This window comes from Penicillium coprophilum (assembly GCF_028826855.1).
Source record: "Penicillium coprophilum strain IBT 35676 chromosome Unknown utg000002l_segment0_segment1, whole genome shotgun sequence".
Lineage (NCBI taxonomy): Eukaryota > Fungi > Ascomycota > Eurotiomycetes > Eurotiales > Aspergillaceae > Penicillium > Penicillium coprophilum.
In genome coordinates, this window is record NW_026622722.1 from 2,473,406 (window position 1) to 2,491,116 (window position 17,711).

The following is a 17,711-nucleotide window of genomic DNA, read 5'->3' on the forward strand; positions in this document are numbered from 1 at the left end:
TTCCGGGCCTCCAAAAGCTGAATATGTAGCTCTTGGTGCAAGAGGACTAGAGGAGAGATAACACGCGCAGCTCGGCCATCTGGAAGAATCAACATATGCAGCATTCTTCATTGATGTGCGACGTCAAATCACATCTCGTACATCCCTCTCACAGTAAATGTTGCTCACTTTCTATAAAAGTTAGATATGTGTAGATCGTAGACGTAGGCTTTGGTAGGAGTCGAATAGGATGTCGAATACATGTAGTCGATTACATACGGTATTAGAAACAAGGTTGGGATCAGCATGTAGCATGAAGAACTTATCCTGCTACAAAATTTTGGGATTATACAACAAGATATGGACTATGACAGGACTTGGAATTAACGCTCTGAAGGTATGGAACCGGAAATGAAGAAACGGTTGATATACATATTGATAAATACGTTTGGAAAGTGACAAAGCACTTCGGTTAGCACATGAAAACTACATTTGAAATTGTCAATGTATGATGATTTATGTAGGTAGGCAGGTATATATAGTGCTGTCTTTCCCTATTCTGCTCCTGGCTTGGACTTCAGACTTCACTATTTATGCGCAATGGAATCAATCAACCACACCAGAGCGGAGCCTATCGCCATCGTTGGAATGGCATGTAGGCTCCCTCCGGCAATTTCTAATTTGGGAGAGTTTTGGAACTTCTGTGCTCATGGAAAAAGTGCCTGGACTGAGAACCCTGACGGACGTTTTGAGAATGCGGCCTTTTGGAACAAGAATTCTGAACGGAAAGGAAAAGCGAGTATATTCATTCTCAATCAAAAGCTCGTGGGTCTGACCAGATGGTTAGATCAACAACAAAGGAGGCTATTACTTGAGACACAACCTTGCCCATTTTGATGCTCCATTTTTCCGCATTACAGCCAACGAAGCCAAGGTGAGTGTGACTGAGAGCTTTCTTTTGCCGATTTAACAAATTTATTGCTCCATAATAGGCTATGGATCCACAGCAACGGTTTCTCCTTGAGATTACCTACGAAGCGTTGGAGAATGGTGGGCGAAGCTCCTGTGATTTGTTGTGTTGCAACCCGCTGACCAAATTTAAAACAGGCGGCTTTCCAATGGAGGAAATGGCTGGCAAGAATGTTGCAGTCTTTGCGGCTAACTCATTCTCGGACTACTTGCACGGTATCACAAGGGACCCTGAGACTGCGCCTACCTTTGCAATGACCGGATGTGACCCCTGCATGATTGCAAACCGAGTGTCCCATTTCTTCGACTTTCGTGGCCCTAGCATTACTGTAGATACCGCTTGCTCTTCAGGTTTGACTGCCATCCACTTGGCCTGTCAGACTCTTCGTTCGGGAGATGCCCCTTATGCCATCGTGACCGCTGCACACCTGAATATATATCCCCAGAGCACCATTATATACTCATTATCCCAGTCAGTCCACTTTCTGACTTTCCTTTACATCTAGTTTACACTAACCTTAGTGGACAGGCTTCTTTCGCCGGAAGGGAAGTGTTACGCGTTCGACGACCGGGCTACGGGGGGTTTCGGTAGAGGAGAGGGAGCAGCATCCTTGGTGCTCAAACCTCTCAGCGCGGCTCTTGAAGCAGGCGACCATATCTACACTGTCATCAAAAACACTGGTGTCAATCAGGATGGCCGGACAAATGCTGGACTCACTGTGCCAAGTGGTGAGGCCCAAGAGAGCTTAATTCGATCCGTGTACGCCTCCTGTGGCCTCGACCCATCCCAGACTAGGTATGTGGAGGCTCATGGAACCGGAACTGCCGTTGGTGATCCAATTGAGGTGGGTGCCATTGCCAATATCTTCGGCAAACAGAGCGCCAGCTTGGAGCCAGCATTTATCGGATCAGCAAAGTCAAACTTTGGCCATTTAGAGGGGGTTAGTGGCCTAGCATCGGTTATCAAGACTGCCATGATGCTTGAAAAAGGGATGTTGTTGCCTAACACGAACTTTACCAATCCGAATCCCAAACTACATCTGGAGGAGAACAACCTTCAAGTGCTCACTGAGATACAGCCCTGGCCCAAATCAGGGGCTCGTAGGGCATCCATTAACAATTTTGGTATCGGGGGCTCTAACTCGCATGGTATCTTTGAGCAAGCACCACCGAGACCTAGCCAGAAACCGTCCAAGTGCTCGTATATTTTTGCCCTCTCGGCCAACTCCGAATACTCAAATCGAGTTCAGCTGAGCCAGTTGTCGACTTATGTGCGAAAGCATCCCCCATTATTCAACCAGACCATCATGGAGGACCTTGCTTTCACCCTCTCAGCGCGAAGATCTCTGCTACCTTGGAAGACTGTCATTACGGCAAACAGTCATACTCAGCTTATCGAGAAGCTGAATGCGGAGTCTTTGACACCAACACGTTCGACTAAGCGGCCATTGGTGGGTCTAGTCTTCACCGGCCAAGGTGCCCACTGGCCACAGATGGGGCAAGAGCTTGTCTCTTACCCCGTCTTTCAGAAATCCCTCCAGAAATCGCAAGTTATACTTCAGGAGCTAGGGGCTACCTGGGAGCTGCAATGTGAGAACATAAATAACTGTCATAGAATATCCCGAGCGGTACGCTGACTGTCTGTAGATGAACTATTCAGAAGCGCAGAAGACTCTCAACTCGGTGTTGCGCAGATCAGTCAAGTCGCCTGCTGCGTCATACAAATTGCTTTGGTAGACCTGTTGCGTTCATGGGGATTGGATATTACCGCTGTGGTCGGCCATTCTAGCGGCGAAATAGCCGCTGGCTATGCAGCCGGCCACCTATCTGCTGCCACATGCATCAAGGTGGCATATCATCGTGGAATGGCAGCAGTGGAGATAAAAAAGCAATTCCCGAACGTAAACGGGTCAATGATTGCTGTGGGATGCAGCGAGGCTGTGTTACAGCCCCTACTGGCCTCCCTGGTGTGTGGCTTGGCCACCATTGCGTGCAAGAACAGTACCTCCAGCTTTACGGTATCTGGCGACCGCACCGCAATCGAGGAGCTTCATGCCTTGTGCAATGCACAGAATATTTTCAACCGTATCTTGAGCGTTGATGTTGCCTATCACTCGAGTCACATGGAGCTCGTTGCTGAAAGCTATCTCGCAGCCCTGTCCGAGATCGATTGCGTCGAGAGTTCAGTGAAGTTCTTCTCTTCAACCAAGGGTAGCCTACTTGGAAAGCCAACCTTTGACAACCGTTACTGGACGAGCAACCTGACTGGAAAAGTTCTTTTTTCGGACTCTCTCTCGGCTATGTGTCGCTATACTGAGTCAATTAACGGAGAGAAACGGGCAATAGACATTCTCGTGGAAGTTGGTCCCCACGCAGCCCTCAAAGGCCCTGTCTCTCATATGCTGAAAAGTATTGCAAGGGACCAAGATGTTGGATACTTCCCAACACTGGTCAGAGGCAAGAATGGGATCCATACCATGCATGAACTGGCTGCCTCACTGTTTTCGAAGGGATTACCCATCGACCTCCAGAAAGTCAATTTTGACAACAGTCAAAATGTATCCAAGCAGTTTGCTGTGTTGGGGGATCTTCCATCTTACCCGTGGAAACATGAGGAAGAATACTGGCATGAATCGCGAATCAACAAGTTTTATCGGACAAACAAGGTGCCTTATAATGATTTACTGGGCTCATTTGCTACAGATTTCAACAATTTGGAGCCTCGGTGGAGGAGCATCATTCGCTTGGATGACCTGCCATGGCTTCGCGATCATCGTGTGCAGTCGGAAGTGGTCTTCCCCATGGCTGGCTACATTTCAATGGCCATCGAGGCTGTATCGCAATATCACCTGCTCCAGGGGAAGACCGAGGGCAAATCATACATTCTTCGAGAGGTGTTGGTCAAGCACCCGTTGATACTCTCTGAGATGGTCGAGTATGATGTGACCTTGTCACTTCGACCGTGTATCACTGGCCCACAAACTCCGTCAACAAAATGGTACGAATTTGCCATATTTTCATGCACCGGAGACTTGGAGTTTGAAGAACGTTGCAGAGGCAAAATTTCCGTTTCAGACAAGTCTCAAATTAGGGTCAAAAGTGACCAAATTTCGCCGGACGACTTTGCCGGAGTCGAACTGGATAACACCAACTTCTATACAGCAGTCAAGAACACGGGTGTTGAGTATGGTGCCTCACTTTTGGGCCTGTTTGATATAAAAGCCACTGGATGCAAAGCTATTGCAAAAATGAGGATTCCAGAGACCGCCACGAACATGCCTTCTATGTGCGAGAGTGCGTATGTGTTGCATCCAGCAACAGTCAATATTCTCATGCAGACAGCCTTAGTGCTTTTGCACTCCCAGCCTGGAGGACTGGACAAACTCTACATACCCCGCTATATCGAGGAAATTGAGGTCCGACCTCTAACCACCCTGGCAGCAGGCAAAGATCTCGCCATCGGTGGGACCATTTCGAACACATCTCCAGATGATCCAGTATTTTCCATATTTGCACAGCATATTGGTGGAACTTTTATCTCAATCAACGGTCTTCAATGTCGGGGACAACCTTTGCCAGAAATTTCCTCGGCCATGACTGACTTCTGTCACAAGCTCGAATGGATGCCCTGGGTTGACATTCTCTCGCCTAATGAGATGCGTCGCGCTTTTGAAGTGCCCAGCAATGGCGCTGCTGACGAAAAATCACGTATCAGACTACTCAAGAATGTTTCATTGTACTACATGCACAAGGCGCTGGAGCAGCTGGGGGATTATGGTGGATCACGATACGTGAACATGTACCGCTGGATGAAAGAGAAAGACCAAGAGCTATGGGAGAATACTTTAGACGAACAACAGGGCCAAGATCTTATACAAAACGCACGCCAGTCAGGGCCTGTTGGAAAGTTACTTTGTCGGATGGGCGAAAACCTCGTCCAGGTCGTTCGCGAAGAAGTGGAGCCTCTTAGTCTGTTGCTAGAAGACGATTTACTCACGAGCTACTACGAGAACTTGGAGCCCCTGAAAAATCGTCTGTATCCCGCAGCAGCATCAATCGTTGTTTCCTTGGCTCACCAGAATCCGAACTTGCGCATCTTGGAGATTGGGGCTGGAACAGGGGGGCGACGTTGCCTATTTTACAAGCTCTCAGTGATTCAGCAGCAAGTGGTCACCCAATTTTTGAATCCTATGTTTTCACTGATGTGAGTGCCGGGTTTTTTGAAAAATCCAAGCTCAAGCTCCAGGCATGGAAGCATATGTTGGAGTTCCGCATTTTGAATATCGAAACCTCACCCGAAGAACAAGGCTTGATAGAAGAGAGCTACGATCTGATCATCGCGGTGAATGTCTTACACGCAACGGTCAATATGTCAAACACAATGAAGAATGTTCGCTCTCTTCTCAAACCCGGCGGTAAGCTACTTTTGTTGGAAATCACAAGGCCAGACCTCACGCTTTTCCCCTTCACGTCATTACCCGGCTGGTGGCTTGGGGAGGAGGAATTCCGCCAAAATGGACCGACCCTTTCGCCCATGACTTGGGACAGAGTTTTAAAATCAGCCGGTTTCTCTGGTATTCAGGCAGAGCTTCAAGATTACCCCAACACCCTCGAGCAAGAAAACTCCTTGATTGTGAGCTCGGCCACAGCATCCGACCAGTGGAGCCCAAGCGATGATCTTACCATTGTCACGAGTGGTTCTTCAGGGGGCCTTGCCGAAGCGCTCAAGACCAGCCTAACAGAATCCCTAGGAATTACCGTACGTGTCATGACACTCGAGGCCATCGCCACCGAGCACAATATTTTGAAGAGCTGGATCGTACTGGAAGACTTCAATGCTCCGCTCCTGCACAGTATCAACAAGCCTCAGTATTGGGGCCTCCAGCGCATTGGCGAGGCGGACAGAAGTCTGTGGGTGGTAGCAGGAGCCAACCAGGAGTCTGTAAACCCTCGGCCTAGCATGACCTTGGGGCTCGCCAGAAGTATCCGGGAGGAAAATCACCACCTGAAGCTTGTGGTATTGGATCTAGATCTTAAGAACCAGCTCCCAACTGCCGAAGCTGCTGCCATGATTCACCGCGTCTTTTCACACTCATTTATCAAAGCCGACACACCTCTGGCAGAGCTCGAACTCTCTGAAAGGAACGGGATAATTCATATTCCACGATACAAGCCGGACGCTGGAATGAACCAGTTGATTACCGACACTCGGGAGCAATTTGCACCGAGATCCCAAGCCGGCTTGGATGGTGGACATGTACTCAAGATGCGAGTACAATCAACAGAGGCTTCCAAAGGCTTTATATTTGTTGATAATGGTCTACCCCTACCGGCCATCAATGACTTGGATGTTGAAATTGAGGTTAAGGCTAGTGGTGTCAGCTTTCAAGACGTCCTAGTTACCAACAGCAATGTTAATGAAGACCTTGGCTATGAATGCAGCGGTGTAATAACAGCGATCGGGCTTGGGGTCCAGGACCTAGGCGTTGGCGATCGTGTTTGTGCCTTGACAAGAGGTACATACGCATCCGTTGTACGATGTCCTTCGGTCCAGGTGGTCAAGATTCCCGATGAAATGACATATACAACTGCGGCAGCTATCCCAATGGCCTTTGTCACAGCCTACTACTCCCTGGTAACGGTTGGTCACCTCAAGCAAGACGAAACCATCCTCATTCACCAAGCTGCTGGAGGTGTCGGCCAGATGGCCGTAAGAATTGCGCAGTCTATTGGAGCTAAGGTGTATGCGACGGTCGTATCTGTCGAGAAGAAAGAAGCAATCGCAGACTATTTCCAGATTCCATTCGATCACATCTTCTGCGCGGATCAGGTCTCATCGTATGAAGATCTGATGAATGCAACAACAGGGAGGGGATATGATGTCGTCGTGAATACCCAGTCCAACGAAGCGTTGCATGTATCGTGGAAGTGCATGGCACTGCATGGGAGATTTGTGAATCTTGCCCTCGCAGGTACTTCGGATGAAAACCATCTTTCTATGAAGCCGTTCAACATAGGTGCCTCTTTTCTTTCGATAAACCTGGAGGCCCTGATGAAGACCAAACCTGAGCTGTTGCACGATATTTTGACCCGGGGGATTGAGTGGTACACCACTGGGATGATTGAGCCGGCTATGTCACCCAAGTGCTACCCCGTTGGAGCGATAGAAGATGCCTTCAACCATCTTAGTCAGGGTGATTCGATCGGGAAGCTAGTCATTGACCTTTCATCCCCAGGGCCAGTATTGGTAAAGCCCTTTTCAATGCGAACTTGAATGGTCAAATGCTGATTTGCGAGAATAGGCGATCAAAGATGAGTCATGTGTGCCGTTGTTCACGCCTGATGAGTCCTACCTTGTCATGGATGGCGGTGACAGTATTGGACGCAGCATAATCCGGTGGATGGGCCGCAGAGGTGCTAAAAACATCATCATCATGACTCGCAGCGGGTCAGAATCCCCCAAAGTGCGCGAGCTGGAGTCGGAGATGCGAATGAAAGGAATACGACTGGCGATATATCAAGGTGATTTTGCGGATGCCAACAGCCTAGAACATGTTATCCAGGAGAGTTCAAAGATTCTTCCGCCTATACGAGGTGTCATTCACAGTGATGCGGTGCTTAGAGTGAGTAAATCTGACTTTGCTTCTCCCAGATTTGCCACATACTAAATCCTGCGCTCTAGACTATGTTGTTCGAGACCATGCCGTTTGAAGATTATTGCGCAGTAGTCAGTCCCAGGGTCCAGGGTGCATGGAACTTACATCAGTGTTTCAGTGATTCCCAGAGTCTCAGGTTTTTCATCATCATCTCTTCCATTACTGGTACTGTTGGGACTCCAATCCACGCTGCCTACGGTGCTGCTACAACCTATTTGGGCTCACTGGCACGAATGCGGAAGGCTCAAGGCCTCCCTGGCATTTCCGTCGACTTGGGACCGGTGATCAAAGTTGGAGGTATTTCCGAGCAGAGAAGTCGACAGCAAGTCATCGACAAAGACTGGGGCGATGAGGGTCTCACCGAGATGGATGTCAACAACATTCTGGATACAGTGATCAGTGGACAATATGATCCCAGCTGGGATGCTGAATGCTATACTTGCTTACTGCCGTCCCCATTGCGTGTTCCTTTCTGGTTTGCGGATAGTCGATTCATCCATTGCCGGCATCCTGATCTCGTGGGAGAACAGGGCATCGATAGCATCGATGACAAACCAGTTATACCGCTAGGGCAGCTGTTGTCCAACAGTCAGTCTGCCGAGGAAGACCGATCTATCATATACGAGGCCATTGTGGGGAAGTTCGTCTCGGTCTTGTCGTTACACCCGGATGACATTGTACCCTCGAGTCCTCCTAGTACGTATGGAGTGGATTCATTGGTCGCCAGTGAAATCCGCAATTGGATTGCACGTGAAATGAAGGCGAGTCTGAGCCTACCAGAGCTCATGAGCAGTGCTTCTTTTGTGGAGTTGTCCAACACTATCACTCAACGGTATCGGGTAGCCGTAGGGGCCTGATTCTATTCTACGAGTTGCCGTCGTGTGGTTTCCGTTAAATATGAATTGAAAAAATCCCGGATCCGCTCCCCGAAGTCCCATGTGGTCAAATGACAAAAGGTGAATCAGAGACAGCATGTTGAATAATCCCAATAGTCACATACCTGCCTATAATCTATTGGTATGATTTATATACTGTGAATGAATAGTTGAGCATATTAACCACATTCAAAAACACGAGGAAAAGTGATGCATTGTGAAGTTTCACTAAGAAAGTGTTCGTGCTTCTACGTAGATCTAGGACACACTACATCTGATATCAACGTGTATATCAACATTTTTTTCTCAACTTCCACTGGTTGGATTTTATTTAAATCTGCATAATATACTTATATAGTGATTGCAATCATATATTTCAACTTTAAAGTCTTTTCGATAAGTAGGAGGGCTAGAATACAATGATTACCACTTCCTAGTTGATCCCCTTGAATGGGAGTTGGGTTGGGCCCCGCAGGTAGCCGATAGCCCACTGCCGGTTGGGCTATGGGCCTGGACCCCAGGCCCATTTGTAGGCTTTGCGCAGCGCTAGTTTCACGGCTTCAACAACATCATATTGTATCATTTTGATGACCTCATCTAGTCCGTGGACTCGAACACATAATTTTCACAATGGTAATTTATCTTGGTTGATTAAAGAATGTATAGCAAATACTCATGCTATAAAGATTGAACATAGTTGATCCTCCCAAATGCTGAGATGAAGGTGCTGGTGCCGCGGGGCCCAGCGCCAACTGGCTAACTTCTGCCACCCCCTATGCAAATCGCCATCCCCCAACATCCGCAGAAGAAAAAGCCATGCCGTACAACACTGATGATGATTGATCCGACTTCCTGAGAAGAAATGAATTATACTAGCCAAAATGCCCAAGGGGGTTCAATTTGTTGAAAACGTTGTCAGGGTCATATTGTCTTTTCACCTTGAGCAAGGCATCGGCATTAACACCGAACATATCTTCTGGTGTCATATTATCCCCTACGGCAGATTTAGTGCGTATTCCTCAAGCTATGTATTCTCCCTCTGGGACTCACCGTCAGTGTAACCGAAGAAGGTCGACACCAGTTGATCTGGTTTGAAACCAGCTTGCCGTAGCTCATTCTCACACATATTCTGGATTTTGACCCCCCATGCTATATAGTCCTCATCCTTACTCAGATCAGTCCACTGGAGAATGAGGGCCCCATTAAGAGTCATTGTACGACTTGGGAAGGCAGTCTCGGTAATAGAAACACCATAGACCTTGGAGAGATCAAAATAATCAATCTCGAGACAGCTATTGGCCAATTCTGGCACTGCGGCGAGTTTGCGACCAATTTGCATCAACAATTGCGAAGCAAAATCAGGCCTCATAGGTGGAGCAACCTTCACACCAATGATCTTTTTCCTTCCGCCGGGTGGCACTGCGTCGTCGAGCAGGGTGTTGGCCTTTGCGTATGGCCTCATTTCCATATTCATGCTGATACATTCCAAGTCTGCAAGACCCGCAAAATGTATCCTCCCTTCCTCCTCGGGGCCATTGAAAAAAAGCACAGTCGTGACAACCGGGGCTTTACTATCAGGTGATAGGGCAAATACACATTGCGCTGCCGCGTTCCCGTGTGGATGAAGAAGGGCGCCGTTGAGTGCCTCAACAACTTCATTCACTTTGTCAGGCATGAACGTCATGGTACCACACCAAACCATGTTGGGCTGGGTGTGTGCCTGGAATCTCAATTCCGCTGCCACTCCGACATTCGCTCCAGCGCCCCGAATCGCCCAGAACAGGTCAGGGTGCTCATTTGCTGATGCACTTAGGACCTGTCCGTCGGCAGTGACCACTTTTGCAGAAAGAAGATTGTCAAGGACTAGCCCATACTTTGGTGTTAGGTATCCATATCCGCCGCGCATACTGACTCCCCCAACGCCCGTTTGGCTGGCTGTGCCGCCAACTACGGCCAGGTCAAGCATAGCGGCAGTATCGTTCACATCCTTCCACAGTGCGCCACCCTGTGCGGTGACAGTCGAGTCGATAGGGTTGACACTGACTTGTCTCATGCTGCCAAGATCGATCAAAATGCCCCCGTCACTCGAGGAGGAGGTATCTGTGGAATGTCCTCCGCCCTTGACTGCCAAATCCAGTTGGTTGTCCATGGCAAAACGCACAGTGGATGCAAGATCCTCGACGGTCTTTGGGCGTATAGCAACTCCCTATGTGACATGTCAGTCCAAGTTCAGTATCCCGCGTGGTGCAGGGGGGGTTTACCGCTCGTTGACGTCCAATTGCTGACCATCTTTCCAGACTCTTTTCATACTCTTTAGAGCCTGGATAAAAAACGGAGTTTGGCTGTTTGACTTCATATCTCAGCATCTGTATCTGTTCTTGCGATATTTTCGAGGCCATCATGCTTTGCAGAGCACAAGTCGGCCAGGCAATATGGAAAAGACCTGTTTGTAGATAAATGCTGTTATCTCCCTTGTATTTATAGACACATTGCTTCACATTGCTTCCAATTTTATTTCACTACACCAACCATCCGGTTTGACCAAGTGACGAGTGTTCAACGCACTGATCTGACTTGAGTTTGCCTCGGAACGGAAAAGATATGCAACCCTTAAGTTTAGTATATCAACTAGCCTCGTGCTGTCGGCGAAGAGGGTTAACTAGTGCAAACGGGGCTCCCAATAGTATTTCTCTATGAATCCTAACGTGATAAATAATATACATACAATTTCATTGCGACGTACCCCAAACAAAAAGGCAATGGATGACGAAGGGCCGAGTAACACCGAAGAACTAAACAGTCTGATCAGAGATATTCCGATGCCTTGTACTTTTTGGAATAAAGTCTAACAAGTCCACTAATACCTACCTAGGTAGGTACATGCCTGAATTTACATAATGAACTACCTAATGTGAGTCTCGGTGCATATAACGTCGTAGACTACAATTCGCCTCTATGATATCCGACGGAGATTCAATTCAAGTTACATCGCACAAGACGTTCAGAAAGGTCGGCGTGGCAAGGCCAAAAAGGCAATGAATGGCGAAGAAATTAGTAACATCAAAGACCTGATCAGTTTGATTAGACATGAGTGGCAATAGTCAGTAGACGCCTATTCGCCGCCCCGGGCAACATAACACCCTGAAGTCTGACGTAGATTAGTCTTAGTGGGCTATGCTTCATCTTGCTAGAAAAAAAACAAAGACGTCAGGAGAAACACTATATCTTATAAAATGTCTGGTGCTCTGCTGTGTTTTCTTGGAGCAAGACTTTCCAACAGCAAGTCTATCCATTATCAGACCATCAGGTTCTGTCATATCTTTGTTTCGAACAAACTTATCATCAGCTACTTCGACTAGCATTCAACAAAATGGAACAACGCCTTGTCCAACGTGCAATCGCTTCTCCCAATGCAATTGCAGTGATCGATGGCAATACCACCATCAGTTACCAAGAGCTACTTGCACGAGCTGATATACTGGTTGAGAAACTGCATGAAAGGTCAATCGAGCTTGGGGAGCCTGTTTGTATCTTGCTTGGGTCTAGTTATCAACAGATCCTATCACAAGTTGCTGTCCTCCGAGCTGGAGGGACATGTGCTCCCATCGATCCCTCCATGCCTTCTCTCCGCCTGATGAACATGCTGCGAGATATCAATTCTCGCTTGGTCATCACCAGCGAGGCCCTGATGGATCGAGTGTCAGACTTCGAAGTCATTCGAGTGGAAGAAGCAAGCGCGCCAAATATCACTATAAGGAAAACAGGCCCTCCTCGTGTACGTGCGGGACGTTTGAAAACCCATCGCAGCCATATATTCTTCACCTCCGGCTCCACGGGCCAGCCAAAACCCGTTCCGGTCCTAGCCTGCAGTATTCTCCACGTTATGGACTTCAAGCCAGCTACATTCAACTCATCTGACCGCATGGCTATGTTCGTCAATCCAGGATTCGATTTCGCCATCTTGGAGGTTTGGTCGTCGCTACTTGCTGGGGCGGCAGTCATTCAAATCCCAAAACTGATCGTCACAGATCCGTTTGCTCTCACTGATTTTCTAGACAACCAAAAGGTTACATTGATGATTATACCAACGGCCCTTTTCAATGTTATTGCCCTGAATGCACCCATCGCATTTCGTGGTCTGCGTCACCTCTTTGTGGGAGGCGAGCCTGTGAATAAAAATGCAATGAGAAAAGTTCTCATAAACGGCCCACCAGCAAACATGTGGAATGCATACGGCCCCACGGAGGCAACCATATTTGTAACAGTATGTCGTGTCGATCTAGAGGAGACACATCGTCCTCGCATCAGCATCGGGCGAGTTTTCGGAGACTCCAAAATTTATCTGCTAGACGAACACCTCAGGCTTGTTACTGGTACACATCAAACCGGGGAGATTTGTGTTGCCGGACCTCAGGTATCACCGGGATATCTGAACAGATCTATTGAGAGTACGAGGCAATTTATACACGTCGATTCTACCACACTAGGGGAGAAGGCCGGGGCATCCATCCGTCTGTACCGTACTGGGGACTTGGCCCAATGGGAAGACTCATCCGGTCGGCTGGAGTATATTGGTCGAGCAGACAGACAGGTGAAATGTTCCGGGTATCGAGTGGAGTTGGGTGATATCGAGCGTACGCTAGAGAGGCACCCCCAAGTGGGATCGTGTGTTGTCATCCAACACAAGCAGGAGGACTCAGAGGCTTTGTTGGCCTTCATAGTTCCCGCCGAATGCCAAACTCAAGTCCAGGTGTCCGCAATTATCAATTGGGCAAAAGAAAGGTTGCCTTATTATATGGTCCCTAGTTCGATTCAAAGTCTCAGGGAATTTCCTCTTTCATCTACCGGAAAGATTGATAGAAATGCTCTGGTTCCTGATTCACACAAGGCAACAAAGCAGGAGAAATCTGAGGACCAGCAGCCTTCACGAGTGGAAGGCGAAATTGACTGGCTCCAATCGCATCTCCAAGGTTTGCTGAATGTATCACACCTTGACCCCAAGAAGAATATATTCTCTCTGGGTGTCAGCTCGCTACAGGCTGCCCAGCTAGTAGGGAAGATCAGGCAGCACAGCGGGAAACCAGTGACGCTGGCACAAGTACATGCCTACCCTACCGTGGAAAGTCTTACAACTCTCCTGCAAAGCCCTGACAACGACAGCGCTGATGTTGCCCAGACAACACGATGGGCACAAGATTCCCGTCTAGTGGATGATTTAGTTTCTCCTCCAGATTGGCAATCTGCTGACGAAGGACGAGTTTTCATCACAGGAGCTACTGGATTCCTAGGCGCATACTTACTCCATCGACTTCTGTCCTTGCCTAGTGTTAAGAAAGTTGCCTGCCTAGCCCGAAGCCAAGGGAATTTTACGGCAAATGACCGCATTCAGAAAGCATTGGAAAAATATGACCTTTGGGATGGCAGGCTGGAGATAACTCAAAAGATTATCGCTCTTGACGGAGACCTCACAGATGCCACTCTAGGTCTAGGGGATGACAAATTCTCCTGGCTCAGCAACTGGGCCAGCGTAATCTTTCACAATGGTGCGCGAGTGAACTGGTGCGAGCCGTACGAGGCTCTTTATGAGCCAAATGTGGTTGGCACACGAAATGTTATCCGACTCACCACATTGGGCCGACGCAAGGCAATACATTATATTTCCTCAGTTGGCACGTGGAATGTAACTGGCCTTGTGAACAAAACGAAGAGAGTCTTCGAAGATGGCCCGCTCACACCACATCTGGAATCACTTCGTTACGACATGGGATACTCGCAGACCAAGTGGGTGGCGGATGAAATGGTTCAGAGGGCGCGGGACCGTGGCTTACCCGCGATCATCTATCGACCAGGGTTCGTGATTGGGGATAGTTCACGAGGCTATGGAAATGCAGATGATTTCTTTGCACGGCTGATCATGGGGTCGATTCAGAGCGGCCAATTTCCTCATCTTCCTCACCAGCGTTTAGAATATGTGACGGTGGACTTTGTCTGCTCGGCCATTTTACATATTGCATCAAAGGCTGAGTGTCTCGGTCGGTCATACCATCTCGTCCCCCCGGACGTGGTACAGTCAGTGACTATAGAAGAGACATGCAGCTTGCTTAATCAAGCTGGATATCCAGTCAAGCAAGTCCCATACCAGGAATGGCTAGAAGCAATTCAGAATTATCCGGGGAGTCCATTGGAGCCGTTGCTACCAATGCTGCAGGAACCAGTTCTGGGGGACTTGACTCGATTGCAGACAAGCATACATCCACCAGTCTATGATACCCAAAATTTTGTCCAAGCGTTGGAAGATCGGCCGGACATCAAATATGTTCCTTTGGATCCTGAGTTACTGCAACGATGTATCGACTTTTGGGTGAGCAGGGGTCACCATTCTCTCTGCAGGAATGGAAAATTGTAACCGAAATCAACTTCGGCCTACGCTTTCAGCTTCACTTTCTTGCCAGAAGTAATGAAGGGGACATTTCCTGGCAGTTACAAGGTCTTGAGGTATTTATTCAAACCAGATTGACGCTGACTCCAGCCCGGCAAGCTAAACACGCAATATGAGGCCCAAAGTGGTTTATAATTGGCAAGTGTAGACGGCCGCAGAAGTGGCCCTATGATGTCTTTCTTATAGGGCTTTTTAGTGGTCTTTTCAGCAGTCTTTTCAATAGCTTTCTGGGTGGGCTTCCCGGTCTTTATTAGATATCTTTAAGATAGTTTTCCTTCTTTCTAGTCTATTCAAGACGGCAGAAAAAGGCGAAAAAAGCATACTCTGTGCAAGCGACGTTTCTATGTATAACTTCTGTTTGACTGATTCCGGAACTTTTACAGATTGCAAACCAATTGATCCAGCGGATGCAGCTTTGCTCTCTATTTGCACTAGCCCATAACAGAACATAGCCGGGCATTTAATCCCCTTGCGTATGCCGCTAGCAAACTTTCAACCCCAAATTTTCCTCAGGCAATGCAAGGCGATTAACTGAAGTCTCGATCTCAGAGTGTCGGTAACGCCTAAATGTTGCCTCTCAGATGCAGTGGCCGTCTTATCCAGATTTATGAAAGGCATACCAGTTTCGAAAGGCCTCGTTGACGCAGGAATGGAATCCAGGCCCTCGGACCCCACAATAAAACAACCAAGAACATCGGCTACAGCATCCCCCAAATGAGGAAGAAGATGCAGCGTGATTATCCTGTGTCGCCAGGTAGCAAGCGTCTCAAAGCGGGTGAGAGCACTCGAGCTTATACATATTGCTTTGGCCCGGAGCTTTCGGCCTGAAGCCCAGGAAGACAAGTCAAGATTAATAGCCTCAACCGAGAGGGGTGAAGCAGATTGTGATTTCATCATAGAAGCCAGGCAGTTTGCCAATGACGCGGCATTTTCGATGGCAGTATTGGCGCCAAGGCCCAAAGTATGAGTCGTCTGTCAATTGAATCAGTGTTGTCTCTAATTAGTTCTAGATAACGTGTACTCGCCTTGTGGATTGAGTCTCCAAGGCATACAACTTGCCTCCATGTCCAGTGCTCGTATGTTGCCTCTTCAAGTGGAGCGTAGTGGCAATATGTGGTGTTGTCGTAGATAGACTTGAGTCGGATATTAGGAGCCACTTCTTGCTCCAGATAACGGCTAATATGTGCTTCTATTTCAGATTTGTTGTATCTCGGAATATGAGGACTCCGATACTGTTTGTCCATTTTGACAGTCAGATACCAGTAAAAGTGATTTTTTGTTCCAGGAGTGAGCAAGAAGCTAAATCCCCTGCCCATCGTGCGATGTGTTACTCCATCTTCAATCCCAGCTACGGCTTTGGATACTCCATACACACACGAGTATTCAGCTGTCATTGCTATTGGCATTGATGAGAAAGCGAACATTTGAGGTCATTCTCCTGTATAGACATACCTGTCTCGTCTGTGTCCAAAATCTCTTCTAACCTATCATCTTTCATATGCTGCCACATGTCTTGCCGAACTGAGCTGTGGACTCCATCAGCACCGATGATGATATCACCTTTGAATGAGCTGCCATCAGAGCAATGTGCGATGATCCCCTCTGCACAATGCTCAGCCTTGACAAATCTCTTCCGCAGTAGGATCTTTTCTTTCTCGTAAATATGGTTGAGAAGGATCTGAAGCAGCTGTCCGCGGTCGATCCATCCAGCTGGGTATCCGTGACTATGCAAGTCAGCAGTCTATTTACCCAGGAATTATCTTGAGCTCACCGATCTTGAACGACATTGAGTGTATCACACTTGCTCAGTAACCTCCCATTCTCCTGCCACGCATAAAGAGTCCCATTTGGTATCATCGACTGAGTTATATCATTCAACATGCCCATTTGATCCAAGATTCTTGTTCCGTGACTCATAAGACATACGGCAGCTCCAAGACACGGTGAGATGACATCCCGGGTTTCAAGCACGAGAAAGTCAATCTTCATGCGAGACAGTGCATTGGCAAGCGTCAAGCCTGTAATCGATCCTCCGACTATGATAACTTTGAAATGCGATTGATGCAATTTTTCAGCCATCTTGGTGCTGGAGGTGAGGAATCGAATAAGATTGATTTTTCCATGGCCGGCAATCCCTTCCTTAAGTAGTCATCTTCCCGGACTGTCTTCAAGCAATGCCGCCTAGTTGCTAGTCGCCACTCGTTCTACGTTTACACCAATAGCCAGGACAATGCAGTATAGCAAGAATTCCCAATGAGGTAATGCACCATGCAGATGAATCAAACGGGTGTGTCGGCCTTGTTATGCAATAGAACAAGATAAGATTGGTATGCCATCTGGTTTGTAGGACAGCATATCGGGTATCCTGATATTATGCAATGATGAGCATACGAGGTTGGACATACAATCCTGTGTAATGACATGGTTCTCGCGCTAAATGACGGAAATATAAGCCCTTTGTGTAGGAGGTAGGCTCTGGTGGTGAGAATTATATGAATTTGCAAATGAAGGATCCAACAGAGTGTTCTGGAAACGATGCTTCGAGCACTTCTTGATCTTACACCCTCGGCCTACTTTCATACATTGTCAAATCGAGAATATCTTGGCTCCAGTCCCGTATCACGCGCGGGAGATACAGGACCATGCGATTTACAAGTTTATCTCGGGGCTTGCTTCTTCTGATAGATACCCATTCTGGGTGATCTTCCATACCGGAGTAAGCCAGTTGTTTTGTTATTGTTAAGCTTCTAATATAATACCCTACTCATAGAAGTAGAAGCAACTCCACTCGAA

At 47.9% G+C, this 17,711-nt stretch overlaps 4 protein-coding genes across 4 annotated transcripts; 2 read left to right on the forward strand and 2 right to left on the reverse strand.

Annotated features, from left to right (window-relative positions):
• Window positions 1-579: 579 nt before the first annotated feature.
• On the forward strand, window positions 580-8,461 carry N7500_002995 (type I polyketide synthase; the record flags this gene model as incomplete). Its single annotated transcript, XM_056674141.1, has 10 exons — window positions 580-634; window positions 699-778; window positions 827-913; window positions 972-1,029; window positions 1,087-1,420; window positions 1,478-2,538; window positions 2,596-4,980; window positions 5,028-7,195; window positions 7,251-7,571; window positions 7,631-8,461. The coding sequence occupies 10 exons, from the start codon at window positions 580-582 to the stop codon at window positions 8,459-8,461; spliced, it is 7,380 nt and encodes a 2,459-aa protein (XP_056534666.1).
• An 890-nt stretch (window positions 8,462-9,351) lies between these two features.
• Window positions 9,352-10,881, reverse strand: N7500_002996 (FAD-binding oxidoreductase; the record flags this gene model as incomplete). The annotated part of the gene is made up of 3 exons (XM_056674142.1): window positions 9,352-9,473; window positions 9,530-10,685; window positions 10,741-10,881. The coding sequence occupies 3 exons, from the start codon at window positions 10,879-10,881 to the stop codon at window positions 9,352-9,354; spliced, it is 1,419 nt and encodes a 472-aa protein (XP_056534667.1).
• Window positions 10,882-11,849: 968 nt separating this feature from the next.
• N7500_002997 (non-ribosomal peptide synthetase) lies at window positions 11,850-14,885 on the forward strand (the record flags this gene model as incomplete). Its single annotated transcript, XM_056674143.1, has 1 exon — window positions 11,850-14,885. One exon carries the CDS (start codon window positions 11,850-11,852, stop codon window positions 14,883-14,885), a length of 3,036 nt encoding a protein of 1,011 aa, XP_056534668.1.
• Window positions 14,886-15,777: 892 nt separating this feature from the next.
• On the reverse strand, window positions 15,778-16,997 carry N7500_002998 (Monooxygenase FAD-binding; the record flags this gene model as incomplete). Its single annotated transcript, XM_056674144.1, has 5 exons — window positions 15,778-15,890; window positions 15,940-16,314; window positions 16,371-16,642; window positions 16,690-16,778; window positions 16,845-16,997. 5 exons carry the CDS (start codon window positions 16,995-16,997, stop codon window positions 15,778-15,780), a joined length of 1,002 nt encoding a protein of 333 aa, XP_056534669.1.
• Between the last annotated feature and the right edge of the window lie 714 nt (window positions 16,998-17,711).